The 15,049-nt window shown below is 39.9% G+C and overlaps 1 protein-coding gene across 1 annotated transcript in view; it reads left to right on the forward strand.

The window, feature by feature from the left end:
• ALX4 (ALX homeobox 4) overlaps positions 1-14,650 on the forward strand; it is a 71,969-nt gene extending 57,319 nt beyond the window's left edge. Inside the window, exons 3-4 of the mRNA XM_054972502.1 lie at positions 9,712-9,840; positions 14,319-14,650. Of these exons, the coding sequence (XP_054828477.1) occupies positions 9,712-9,840; positions 14,319-14,642 (453 nt within the window). The 3' untranslated portion in view covers positions 14,643-14,650. The remainder of the gene's footprint in view (positions 1-9,711; positions 9,841-14,318) is intronic.
• Positions 14,651-15,049: the final 399 nt, after the last annotated feature.

The following is a 15,049-nucleotide window of genomic DNA, read 5'->3' on the forward strand; positions in this document are numbered from 1 at the left end:
TTAACCTCCAATGTTTTGGGTTTTTTTTTTAGATTTAAGAATTTTCTGTGATCCTGGGGCATTTTTCAGGTGTGTAGGAAGATCTGTCTTGTCCATTCATGGCTCCAGTCTCCAGAATTAAGTATCCGCAGACCAGGGCCACTTCGCTATTAGTATATAAGATGAGGGGACATGAAGAGCGAGAAGACAGGTGCCAACAGCATACCTCTGCCAGATGACCCCACAGAGAATCTCTTGCCCTCTTAAACACGCAGAGATGGGGCAGTGATGAGCCATCCATCCTCCTTTCTAAAATGTTGCAGAGGGGGTGTGGTGAGTGAGAGGTCTCATGAGAATCAGGGAGGGAAACACTGTACTGGAAGGCAGGCACACTCTCTCCCCCTCTGAACATTTAAAGGCAGAATCTTTCTGGTTTCAATCTACAGCTGAATTACATCTCCTAAAAATGGAGCCTTGTGGTTTTTTACAGAGTGAGGAATTCTCACTAGTTCTTAGACAAAATAGCACAGCTATATTTTAAGATTTTAGCCTTAATCCTGTAAGAGCCAAGCCAATACCAAGAATCTCCCTCTTAGCAAGGTGTTAGCCCCTTCTCTTGTTAGAAACTGGACTCTGTCCAAAGGAAATATAATATATTGTGTGTCTGGGTTGCTGAATTCATTGTAGAAGTTAGCATTGCTTTTGCCTGAACTGTTATCACTGTTTCCCTTAGGCAATTAATTTCACATCTGTTAATAACAGTCTATGTACAACTTTGAATGCATTTCACTGTAAAAGTCCTCTAGGGTGGATCACTATTAGTACTTCTCTTTTATAGAAAGGGCAGCAGAACTGGAGGTATTGGAAGAGGTTCCCTAAGATTGTAATTTTCAAACTTTCTGCCTTCAGAGAACTTTTTCAAGATCTATTCATTGACTAAGGAGCTTCTGTGTATGTCACAGAATCCAAGTGCCGCATTTCTTGGGTACGTTTGAGGTCACACACTAAGTTCAGAGGGCACACCAACCAAGCCTGCATTTGGCCTCATGTTTGTAGTAAAACCAACAAGAGCCAGATGCCTCACTGTTGCCCCAAGAGAAAAGAGAATCTGCACAGCCATGGAACAAACCCAGTAATCTCCTACAGCTCCATATTGCAAGGAAAGAGCTTGTCTGCCATTGTTGATCTTCTTATTTAAATAGTCCTGATAAGCATCCAAGGAAATTGAGATTTCCCTGAAATACACTCTGAAACCACTCCAATATCAGCAGCGTCATTATGTGTTTGTTGTACTTGACATGTCCTGGTAGGATTGCCAGTCCCTCGCTGGGGGTGCGGGATCTCCTGCTCCCACCCTCCATCCTCCCTGCCTCCACTTACCTGGCCAGCAGTGGAAGCATGGGCCTTTTGGGAGGGCCCTCCTGGGTGATGCAGTGCACTCCCGCAAGCCCAATCCAGCCCAATCCAGGCCCAAATCAGCCCAGTTGGGGCCTGGATCTGATTGGGCTACTGCAGAGCAGGGGAGTGCTCCTGCACTATGCAATGGCTCATGTCTGACCAGATTGGGGCACTGCAGCATGCAGGAGCACTCTCACACTCTGCCGTGGCCTGTTCCAATTTGCCCCAATCCAGCCCAATTCAGGCTGGATTGGGGCAAAGAGCAGAAGTGCTCCCAGGGCAGCCATGGCCTGTGCAATGATGTCACTTCCCGGAAGTGACATCATCACACAGGCCTGCGAACGTATGGGCACCAAAAACAATTGAGCAGGTAGGTACCAGGTCCCCCATCTCCCACCGGGAGGACAGGGGAACCTGGCAACCCCATGTCCTTGGCATTGGCATTGGATTCTAAGTTACCATTCTGTTGGTGTAATGGCAATTCTGCCTGAAACATGGTATTTTCATTGCTAGAGGACGGAAAGACAGTTTCTTCCAATTCCCCCTCATACTGCAAGCCACTGCTTTGCCCCTCTATATTGGTCAAATCCACATTCACCCATTACCCGCATGTTTATCGGTTATCTTCTGTTTGCCTCCAATCCGTGATTTTTTCCTCTTCGGTCACATTCCTGCTTCCAATCCGTCTTTCTCGCACGTCCCTCCGGTCACACGGCCGCTCGAAAACCGCTTTTTTGGGGCGGGACCTTTTTTTCCCACCCATTTTTTAAATTTTTTTGAGCGCACTTTTCTGTTATTTCGATCTTGCCTTATAAAGAAACATCATTGAAGATAATGATGCCTCTCTTTCCCCCACTGACAGCACTGATGGCTCTCTCCCGTTTCTTTTTTGGAAATTTGGAAGCATGTGGGAAGCTTTCATGGGCATTTCCTATGCAGGACAGTTCAGTGCCTGAATTTTACTGAAGTTTCACTTCCTTGGAGTGTCATTATTTCGATATTTCGTAATTTCGATATTACAGTAATATAAAATAAAAAACAGTTAAAAAGGAAGTTTCGCGAGTCCATTCTGAGGATGGATTCACCTCAAAATGATTTTTCAAACTACCAGATTTGATTCAGAAACAGCATAATCAATAAATCCAATGCTATGAAGTCAAAAACAGTCTTTTGCAGACTACGGAGCACTTGCAAGTTGAATCAGCCAATAGGAACTCTCGGAACGGCTGGAGAGACAGGAAGGGGGGTGGTTTTTAAAAAAAACTGCGTAAATTGCGCATTGGCCCGTTCACGGCCACCGTGAAACTCCCGTTGAAAACCTGTGACCACATATTCGGGAGAAACGTGAATGAAATGCGTCTGTTTAATGAGGTAATGTGACCGGCACTCAGGATTGCGTGGGGAATGCGGGGAACATGTGACTTAGAATGAGTAATGTGGATTTTCCCATTGTTTCTGAAGGAGGTCTCCTGACCCGCATAAATGCAATGTGAGGCATAAAAGGCTGCAGTGGGAGGGAGAGGCAGGGAAATTGTGATTCTGCTGACACTCTTTAGAATCCAAGCCTAGGTACTCTATAATCAAGAGCAAGGAAGCTGCTTGGTAACTCAGTTGGGTAACATAATGCCCTGATATAGCAGTATGCTTAGAAAGTGAGTGTAGCTCAGTATAGCTCTCTTCACAACTTGGAACTGACATACCTGAAGAACTGCCTGATATGATCCCATAAGGCCAATATAGCAGGTCTGTTGTGTTGTAGTTAGGCCCTGGCATTTTCTTTAGCTGAACCCAACCTGAAGGATGATCTTCTGGAGCCAATGGGCAGGTACCCTCTGTTATTGTTTTTTTCAGAGCATGTAAGACTTTTCTCTTCTGAAAGCTTTATAATCTCTCCACTGGGCTGGTTTACTTTTTAAAATTGTTTTATTATTATCTGGGGAACTAATCTCTGTAGTCTGGAAATCAGTTGCAATTCTGAGACACTAAGGCAGTGTCGGGAATTACACTGTTTTGCTGATATTTTAAAAGAGAAGGTCAAGTTTAAATGGGGGTTCCCTTTTGTGTTGATTGTCCATAAAGAGAGAAAAACATTAACAACTTCAGACACTAAGGAACAGTTGAGTATGTTTGAGAGTCTAAAGCTGCCCCCTCCTCCCAACATACCTTCATGTAATAGTGAAGAACAGAAGATTAATGATCAAGATAAAGAGGAAGTCAGAAAGAAGACACCGGAGGAATGGTCAATTAGTAAGACAAGGAAAAAGGCAAAAGCTGGGAAAGGCTCTGGTCTCAACAGATCACAAGGCATGGACAGACTGCTCCAAAGTAAATCAAAGCTGAAGGAATGACCTCTGTTTATTTGGAAGTACCATTCTGGTATCTGAAGAAGTGAGGTGTGTGACTCACAAAAGCTCATACCCTACCACAAATTTTGTTAGTTTTATAGGTGCTACTGGACTCTTGCTCTTTTCTATAATTCTAAGTCTTCTTTTTTCTTTCTGTCCTAATGAATTAATGATTAGCCTATGTGGTAAAATTTAGCATGATAGTTTTCTATATGTAATTCTATAATTGTCCCTCCTCCCCCTTTCTCTTTTTTTCTCAAAGTGGAGTAACTTATAAGTGGATTCATAGAAATGTTTGCTTTCAGTTTTAATGATTTAGTATATTTCCTTTGTTTTCTCCCTATTTCTCTAATACTTGGGCCTTCAGGGGATCTTTTTAAAAATTATTATTATTTTTATGATTAATAGGGTGATGCAATAGAATATATGTCTCCCCTCCCCCTTTACCTTGGAATGTATAAATTAAAGGAACTTATATCCCTCATTGCATAGTGGTAGGTTGACATCTATCTAGGGTTGCCAGCTCCAAGTTGGGAAATTCCTGGAGATCTGGGCGGGGGGGGGGGGGGTGAAACCTGGAGAAACCTGGAGAAAGTGGGGTTTGGGGAGGAAAAAGACCTTGGCATAGCATAATTCCATAGAGTCTAACCCCCCAAAGTAGCCATTTTCTCCAGGTGAATTGATCTCTGTGGCCTGGAGACCAGTTGTAATTCCGGGAGATCTCCAGCCATTACCTGGAGGCTGGCAACCCTACATCTATCCCCCCAGATTAGCCACCCCTTTTTTTTCTTTTGTCTGTTTTTCCCTCTGGCCTTATTTTAATTTGCAAGTGGCAGAAAGGCCTCTTGCTACATCATAGCCATGTAAGAGACCATCTATTAATGTTGAGTACTTGGTTTTTTTGGGGGGGGGTACTTTGTTTTGTTTTTGGGTGTGGGTTTTCCTTTTTTATCTTTGAGCTTCCTCTGGCTGATAAAGATCTTTGAAGTTGGTATCCATGTCAAGATATGTAAGTCATATATTAATTTATCGGTTACATACCTGAATATTAAAGGTTTAGCTGATCCAGTAAAATGGGCCAGAATTGGAACTTATGTTCAAGACTTAAAATCAGATATTTTATTCTTGTAAGAGGTACATAAATGTTTATTTATCCAACAGGAGCTGGTTGGATAAATAAATTTGTGGCACTTGGGTCTACAAAAAGGCAGAGGGTAACGATCTTGGTGCATTCAAAGACTGATTTTAAATTGAAAAGGATTTTGAGAGACCCTAATGGCAGATTCATTTTTGCAGAAGATACTCTTGTAATTTCCCAACTAGTTACCCTTGTATCATTACACTAGCAACCAAGCCCTTAAAAAAAACTGGCTCTAGAAAACGGAGTACTCTCCAGAGGGACAGGCTGCCTCACCTGACCTCACCAACATGGTGATGCCCTCCAGAGGGTCGAGCCACCTCACCTCACTTTCCTGCATGACAGCACCCTCTGGAGGTGCATCAGGATAAAAGGTGAGTTGTCACCAATACGGCTTGCCTTTTGTATAATAGGATTTCCCAAATAAGGATCAACTAGAATTTGCTCACAAGGTTTTTAGGAAATGGGAAAGAGTTTCCTCCTCTATAAAAATAATAGGGGAGGCATGCATGTTAATCTGCAAAAAATATCCTGAATTTTTCTTCTTGATTGTCAGGAGTTTAATAAAAAAAATTGAAGGGGAAAGGTATGCCCACATTATGTAAGGCTTATAATCTTCTTATGATAATTGAACAGTATGGTTTATGTGAATTATGGGCAGAATTACATCTATCTGATAATTCTCACTCTTTTTACTCCCTAGTATATCGTACTTTTTCAAGATTAGATTGGATTCTTGTATCTAAGGAGGTTTTGCAATAGAATGTTAATTGGAATGATAAAAATTATAGATCATGTCCCTGTCATAGCAGTTATTGATGTGAAACAAACAAGCTCAAAGTTCACGTGGTGATTTAATCCAATTTTATTGACAGAGGACAGTAATAAGCAGACTCTTAAAATAACAATGGAAAGATATTTTCAAGAGAATTCAGATGTTTCTCTCACGTAATCTTTGTTGAGAAGCAATGAAAGTGGTTGTGACAACTTGTGAGGTGATCATATATTCAGAATTAATTGAGATTTAAAAAACAAAGAAGGAAACAAATTAATGATATGGAAACTGAAATTGGTAGGTTAATAGAAATATATAAAAGATCAGGATCGCCCTTAGATAAAACAAGATTAGAATGAAAAAAGAGGTGTTAAATTTATTAGATATTAATAGAATAACATTGAAATTATGGTATACTAAGCAAAGATATTATGAGTTTGAAGGGAAATGTTCTAAGTTATTAGCGAATAAAATCAAGACAGTCAAGCAAATGAAATTGATTATGGCTGGTAAGTTCCAAGGGGGAAAGATATTTTGAATCAGATCCAGTCTTCAGTGATTAATGATTATTGTCTTTCTGCTAACCTCAGCCGGAACCAAGGTTTAGGGACTTGTTAAGTAGGAGTATAACCTTAGAAGACATTGATGTGGCAATTAATTCATTGAAAACAGGCTCTGCACCTGGATTAGATGGGTTCATGTCAGAATTCTATAGGCACTATAAAGATATTTTGCCTCCCTATCTTCTTCCTCTATTTAATGAGATCATGGAAGGTTCTCCATTGCCTCCCTCTTGGCTGGAAGCTAAATTAGTTTTAATACTAAAAGTAAATAAAGATCCAACATCCAGGGAATCTTATTGCCCAATTTCATTGATGATTACAGATTACAAAAACTTTACTAAAACATTAGCATATAGATTGAGAGCTTGTATTCCATCTTTAATATATCCAGATCAATATGACTTTATTCCAAAATGTTTCATTGTGGATGCAATCAGGAAAGTGATGGGTATCTTGTTTCATTCTAAAAAAGGGAATTTAGAATTAACATTATTAGCTCTAGATTTTTATAAAGCCTTTGATTCAGTTAACTGGGATATTTTTTAAAAGGTACTAAATTTTTATGAATTTGGAAATAAATTTAATAAAGCAATTTTGGCTATTTATTCACCATACACTGCTAGTATAATAATAAACAATTGTGTTTCCAGCTCAATAAATATTAATTGTGGTACTAAACAAGGACGTCCACTTTCCCCACTGCTTTTTATTTTAGCTTTGGAGCCAATAGCTTATAAATTAAGATCTAATCAAGATATCAGAGAAGTTAAATGTGGAAATAAAGAATACAATGATGGTATGTTATCTCTTACAAATTTGACAGAAGCTAAAAGAAGAACTTTCAAAATTCAATCAGACTTCTGGCCTTAGGGTTAACTTTATAAAATCTAAAACGCTATGCCGTAATATTCCCTCAACAATTCAGTTGAAAGTCTCTCATACTTTAAATATACCATTAGTACAGAAAAGTTTTAGATATCTTGGAATATCTATTCCAAAAAACTTAAATAAAATGTATCAATATAATTATAAAATATTGTGAAGGCAGATAAAAATGGATATGTTTAGATGAGTAAAACAGAAAACAGCTGCGACTACTCAAGTTGCAATGATTAAAATGTCTGTTCTTCCAAAATTATCTTTTCTATGCTACGTGTTACCTTTCCATATTTCGGACAAAATTTTGAAGGACTGGCAATTAAAATCAGATCAATTTATTTTTAACCCTAAAAACCCAAGAATGGCAAAACTTTTAAGGTATCACTCAATTTGAGAAGGTGGGTAGAGCATTCTGAACATTTCTGTATGATGCATATGATATTATGGTGCGTATCAATTGAAACATTTAATCCCTTGTTTATTGTACTGGCTTGCAGGCTCTGAGTGTCAGTCAAGGCAGTGTTGTTCAATCCAAGATCAGGGTTCCAGAAATCAGACAAGGCAAGGTTGCCCAGTCCAAGGTCAGGGTTCCAGAAGTCAAGCAGGGCAAGGTCATTCAGTCCAAGATCAGGGTTTCATAAGTCAGGCAAGGCAGGGCCATTCTGTCCAAGTTCAGGGTTCCAGAAGTCAGGCAGGGCAAGGTAGTTCAGTCCAAGACCAGGGTTCCAGAAGTCAGGAAAGGCAGAGTCATTCTGTCCAAGTTCAGGGCTCCAGAAGTTGGGCAAAGCAGGGCCATTCAGTCCAAGGTCAGGGTTCCAGAAGTTAGGCAAGGCAAAGTTAGTGGCTTACCAGCTATCTTATGCATTGCATCTACACCTAACAGTATCTCTTGGGTGGTTTTGTAGCAACATGCCTAAAGGCCATGCTTGTAGCCAGCTGCTCAAGAGGAATTCTGCTCATCTCCATCATCAACAAGCAGCTGGCTTTGGACCAGGAGGTATGCACTTTGCTGTATCACCTGTAGTTCTGTTCTCAGCCTCCGCCTGTGGTACTCTGAGGGTGTAGGTGATACTGGGAAGGCAACTGAGTTTCACCTGCTGAATCAGGACTGGAAGGTCTTGGTGGCTCTGCATCAGCTGTTGGTTGTGAATCCTGACACGCCTGCAGCTCATTTTCCTGCTGGTCGGTTTCTGTTAACTCAGGGCTGGCTACACGGGGCTCCTCTTCTCCCAAGGAGTCCTTGCTATCACTGAGCCGTGCTTGTCTCATGACATTTATCCTTTTCTAAGGAAGTAAGTTAGCTAGAGTTAGAGAGTTTTAAATTTAAAAAGATGGGGGTATCGCTTATTATATGACAATGCTTTGTGTAAAAAATTAAAGTTGAATTTGCTGTCAAGTTCAACACTCCATGGTTCTATTTTGGTATGGAGGAAATGGAAAAGAATATTATACCCATTTTGAATCATTCAAAATTTGCTCCAGTTAAAAGTAATGGTTTATGGTGCAAAGACTCTTTTCTCAATCAAATAACCTCAAGGAATGCAAATATTATTAAATAATAGCAGTCAATTCTGGACTGAAGCAAGGGTTCCAGAATGAATAAAATGGCTGCTGAAGCATCAAATTTTAACATATAAAACCTACTATAAAATTAGCTCTGTTCAATTTATTTGCCAATGAAAACTCCCAATGTAAAAAAAGACCTATATTAATTTTCTTTTAGCTGCAAGGCAGACAGGCAGGCAGGCAGGCAGGCAGGCAGGCAGGCAGGCAGGCAGGCAGATAGATAGATAGATAGATAGATAGATAGATAGATAGATAGATAGATAGATAGATAGATAGATAGATAGATAGATAGATAGATAGATAGATAGATAGATAGATAGATAGATAGATGCAGCAAGGACACTTATTGCTCAGTGCTGGAAAAATACTAAAGAGATTTCCTTGGATAAGTGGCACACTAAATTAAGAAATATAGCGACACATGAAAAATTGACAAACAAGATTAGATTAGTTCAAGAGAGAAAAAAGAAAGATGATTTCAAGATAATTTGGAATAGCTTCATATTTTATTTAAAGGTATTCCAGAATATAGCTCTTTTAAAAACATTCTTTAATTGGGTGGAAACCCTTATTTGAACATTTGACTAAGGTATTGAACAATTATATCAGAGGATATTATCATTCAGAAATAGATTTAATAATTGTATGTTAATTTATAGCCAGTTAGATGGAAGCTCCCCTTCTTCCTCCTCTTTGTTTTTTCCTTTTTTTGTGCTTCATAACAATTACATAATATGATGGGATTAACTATTGATTGGATAGGAGATTATGATTGTGTTTTGTTTTATTTTCTTGTGTGGTATTTGTTACTGTGTGTATATTATAAAACAATTAAAAAATTTAAAAATGATCATGTCTTCTCAAACAGGTTTTGCAAAATTAAGTAATACAAAAAGGAGTGGTTGGGTTCAGTGGACGCACTACAAGCAGGCCATTTTGCTTTCAAACTGCTTGCAACTCTCTAAAGGCCTGACTGTCTGCCCCCCCCTCCCCCCGTGCCCAAGCCTAGGGTTCTTTTTCTTGTCAAACTTTACTGATGTACACCCTCTTCTGTTTATGTTTTATCAGGTGTGGTTTCAGAACCGACGGGCAAAATGGAGGAAACGAGAACGGTTTGGTCAAATGCAACAGGTTCGCACTCACTTCTCCACTGCCTATGAACTGCCATTGCTAACTCGAGCAGAAAACTATGCCCAGGTGAGTTTCTGTCACCAATATCCCAAAAGTTTCTGGCAAACTCTCATAGAGGCTCCACCTTAAATCTATTGAGATGTGGAGGGATGTGAATATTCAGTGAATCCACTTGGTTTCTTTAAGTTTTGCCATAGTGACAGTTGAGATATTCAGATATTCAGCACTGACCTACAGAAATAAAGAGAAGTAAATGCTCAAGATGGCCTTTATTGATTCTCTAACCCCGGAGGCCGGAGTCTGGAAGTTAAAGTGATAGAGAGAGTCCACTACCCAAGTTTCACCATTTTGTCAAAGAGTACAACTCTAGGTACATTTGGCAATAATCCTCATTGAACTCTGCTGAGTTATTTTAGAGTAAACACACAGCTGAGGTTCATGAAGTCACCTTTGTTGCCAAACTTCCATTAGCTGTTCAAAGTCCTTACAGAACAACTGAATGGGTTAAAAAAATGGCTTGTAAAAATCTGCAGGCATGGCTCGCTGCTTTAGACTCCATTCTCCTCTATATTTTTTGCCTGCTTCATTATAAGTTAAAGGTTTCTCTGAGACCCCTGGACACCCTTTGAAGCTTCTTGTAGTTTCATGGTTCTTTTATGATAAGATTCTTAATGGAAGAGAAGATTCCTTGAAAGACAGTTTATTCACCACATCCAGTCCCTGAAAAGTGTAGCCGCAAGAAAATATTGGGTCTTCCTTGTCACTTTACTCAAGGTAACAATTGGTCTAATGTGCCTGGCAGCATAGCAGATAATACTGGGCTGGATGGACCAAAAGACTAACTTAGTATAAGGCACCTTTAGAGATACTATTTTTTAAATGTCCTGTTGTTTGCCTACAATAATTAAAGATACACTGCCTCTTAACATGGAGGTTCTGTTTGGCTTGTTCTAGATAAGGCAATGGATATTACCAGGGCTTTTTTTCTGGGAAAAGAGGTGGTGGAACTCTGTGGGTTGCCCTAGGAGAAAATGATCACATGGCTGGTGGCCCTGCCCCTTGATCTCCAGACAGAGGGGAGTTTAGATTGCCCTCTGCACCACCGCAGAGGGCAATCTAAACTCCCCTCTGTCTGGAGATCAGGGGGCAAGGCCACCAGCCATGTGACCATTTTCAAGAGGTTCTGGAACTCCGTTCCACCGCGTTCCAGCTGAAAAAAAGGCCTGGATATTACCTATATTTCATGAATCTGAATATAATTTGCTTTATAAACTACCTAAGCTAGGGTTCATTACCACATGCATTAATTAATTCAACATGTTAATGATGCAGTGTGTGAAGTACTTGTTTTCCTATCCTGAATAACACCCCCTAGTCACTTTAACGGAATGATCCTGATTTCAATTACTGTGTGAGAGAGTGGAGAAAATGAGTTCACTTCCTCACACGTTCATAATCTTGTCACCTCTATCATCTCCCTGACCCATTCAGTCATCTCCTCCCCACCCCCACAAGCCCAGTTTTTTAGGCTTTGGGGTGGGACGGCAGCCCTCATAATAATTTAGGTTGTCTTTTCCTGTACTTCTGCCAGCTACATGATCTCTTTTTTGAAATAGGGGCGACATACAATATTCTCCATGTGACAGGACCATAAATTTCCTAAATGGCATTCTGATGCCTGCCGTTTTATGGCCCGTCTGCCCATACTTTCATCACCTCTGAATGTTGCTATCTAGAGTAGACTCCCCCACTACCTGCTAGAAACATGTACCTTGCCAGAGGTAAAAGGTCAGAAGTGGAGCCAGAGCAAAGGGGGCTGGGAGGCTGTGGAATGCAGGCTGTTCAGAGACCTGCTTTTTCCTTTCTCCATCTGGATCCTCTCTTGTTGCATTCTTTCATCTCTCACTCTCCCCCCTCAACATACCTCCAAAGGGCCTCCTGCTGGCAAAGGCCATTTCACTCTCCTCTGCTGCAGTATCATTTTGGCTTTAGCAACCTAGACAACGTGCTTGTTGAGTGGAACTTGCTGAGCCCTGTCTTTTGTTGTGAGGTGTCTGCCCATCGATCTTGCACTGTGCAAAGAACTTGGAATGCCTCTGGATGAGACTCTACAGAGCTGTTGCCTATTAGGCTAGACAGATAATTGGCCTGATGTTAACTTTTCAGGAGCTGCATCCACACATTGCTGGATATTGTTGTACTATCACAATCATTTGCAACTGGACAGGCTTGTCCACACAGGATAAGTCTGTTGCAAATGATTGCAGTAGCACAGTATAGACCAATCATGTGCAGATGCAACTGGGACGGGGGCACATTTTCTTTCCTGACATTGGCTACATGGCAGAAAATTCAACAGGTTCAGCTTTCTATACTACTACGACATTGGGTTCACCATAGCAGAAAGTCAAGTTGTAAATGCTATACATGAATCCAAACTGCATCTTTCTCGTGCAGGGAGCTGAACCAGTTGAACTATTGCTTACTATGCCTGTGTTAAAGATAGACTGCCAGAAGTGTAGCTGTCATACTCCTCAGAAACCTAAAGCTGCCAGTCAACATGAATGAATTAATAGGTTTTAAATCCAAAAAAAGGCTTCTCATATTATTATTTCTCTGCCTCTAAACAGGTAATAAATATAAAGGCTGTTCTTGGGACATACTGAGCTTGCCATTGCTAAATATCTTTTTTAAAAAAATATTTTTATTTTTAAACAATGAGTGAAACAGTTAAAAAAAACCACAAAAAATTACAATAAGGAAATTACATTGTTTCCCTCTCCACTCCCACACATACTTATGACATGGTGTAGTGGTTAAGAGCGTGGGACTCTAATCTGGAGAGCCGGGTTTGATTCCCCACTCCTCCACTTGACGCAAGCTTGGTGACCTTGGGCTAGTCACGGCTCTCTGGAGCTCTCTCAGCCCCACTCACCTCACAGGGTGATTTGTTGTGGGGATAATAATGATATACTTTGTAAATCGCTCTGAGTGGGCATTATGTTGTCCTGAAGGGCGGTATATAAATCAAATGTTATTACTATTATTATTATTATTATTTACATTTTATATTTTATATTCAACATTATATTCAATCTTATGTTTAGCATGTTAGCATGCAACTTAACTATTTAGCTTAGCGATTGATCTATTTTAATATTACTTTATTATTATTATTATTATTATTATTATTATTATTATTATTATTATTATTATTAATTACATTTCTAACCTGCCCTTCCTGCAAGCGGGCTCAGGGCGAGGTACAACAGTTATAAAAGTACAATAAAATATTAAACAACAATTCATAAAACAACAGTTCATATTATAAAATCAACAAATAGATAATACCTGTCCCATATTATTTTTAATAACTGTCGCATATTAAATTTATTATATTTAATAACTGTCCCATGTTATATTTAATATTCCTGTCCCATATTATATTTAATTTTCCTTAGTTTACAGCTACATTCAAAAAACCTTTCCATTTTTTCCTGAAATTCTTGGTTTGGTCTGTTATGCATATAAGAAGTTAATTTTGCCATTGACACATATTCATACAATTTACTCATCCAATCGGTCATGTCTGGACAAGATTCTGCCTTCCATTTTGTTGCATACACTACTCTTGCCACTGCCACCATATATTTAAAAAGTTCACTGTGCTCTTTTTATTATGTTGCTTGGTAAAATATTTAATAATATACTTTTAGGGTCCAGTGCAAAGCAAAACTTCAATTTCTTCTGCATCTCTTCATGTATTTTTATCCAGCATCTTCTTGCCATTGCTAAATATCAACATCCAATGGCTCAGCATCCAATGGTTCATTCATAACATTGCAGAGTTGCCAATACGTATCTGTTGGTTCAAATGAAAATCCAACATGTCTCCTTATTTCTGAAATTTTGATTTGGTGGTCCCTTAATGATACCCATTCTTTAACATCCTCCCTGTCCATATTTGGATGATAATCATTTTCATAGATTTACATTTAAGATATTGATCAGCGTCTTACACGTGCTAGTTTCGCACATTTGTGAAAGTTATCAATGCAAGATCTAGAATTAATCTTAAATCAAATGTAATTTTAGCCATTGTAGATTTTTACTTCACATTACAGATGGGGAAAAAATGCAAAAACCAACTTTAGCCTATCATGCGAAAATGCTTTATGGCGTGGTAAACTTCACATAGGACCTGGGTTACATTAGGAGGAAAGAGACAAATCAGAGCATGTGGCATGTTTTAAGATTATCATGAAACTGACCTCAAGGAAGCAAAAAGCTTGTAAAAAATTAGAACTCCAGTGGCTATCAAAACTGTCAATCAATTTAACAGGCAGTACATACCCTGCACAGATGCCCATGTTGCATTGGGAATGGGTTGGCTTGACTCAATAAAGAATATTGTTTGAGAGGAGAAACAGACAAGCTCACTCTTCCTGTGCTGGCTCATCTGTAGTGAGGCCATCTTTAGTGCTTTGAGAACTAAGCGAAGCCAATGGAAATAACCAATTTTTCCTAATCAACTCCACTCTTAGATCCAGAACCCATCCTGGATTGGCAACAATGGTGCTGCCTCCCCTGTGCCTGCCTGTGTCGTGCCATGTGACTCGGTGCCTTCCTGCATGTCACCCCATGCTCATCCCCACACAACAGGAGGGGTGTCTGAGTTCCTGAGCGTCTCTGCTCCCAGCAGCCACGTGGGACAGACTCACATGGGCAGCCTCTTTGGAAGCACTGGCATCAGCCCTGGCATCAATGGCTATGAGCTGAATGGTGAGCCTGACCGCAAATCCTCCAGCATTGCAGCCCTGCGGATGAAAGCAAAGGAGCACAGTGCGGCTATATCATGGGCAACATGACAGGGCTACAGCCATTGTCCTCAAAACATTGACAGAACAAACAGGACAGCTGAACCAATCCATCCACTCCTGGACTCCAGTCAGCCAGTGCCCTCCTCAGACATTGGAATGCAGCACTTTTAGCTACCCTAGCTATCATAGAATTATGCATATTACCATACTTGGAGTGTTTTAAGCATTTGAGGGTTTGTGGGTCCCTGAGGCATGTGTAAGGAAATATTGGAAGTTTCAAATGCACCAGATAAACCTGATATTACTGTTTATGTGGCATGTTTCCCTTTTCCTTTCTTTCTTCTGCTTGCTAATAATAAAGACTCTGGTGTGTCCCTTGTCTTTTATAACACCCAACTTGTATTTCTGGAAAAAAAAAACCTTAAACCAGAGGTTTCAGTTGGTCATTTCACACA

This window comes from Eublepharis macularius, chromosome 2 (assembly GCF_028583425.1).
Source record: "Eublepharis macularius isolate TG4126 chromosome 2, MPM_Emac_v1.0, whole genome shotgun sequence".
In the NCBI taxonomy this organism is placed as follows: domain Eukaryota; kingdom Metazoa; phylum Chordata; class Lepidosauria; order Squamata; family Eublepharidae; genus Eublepharis; species Eublepharis macularius.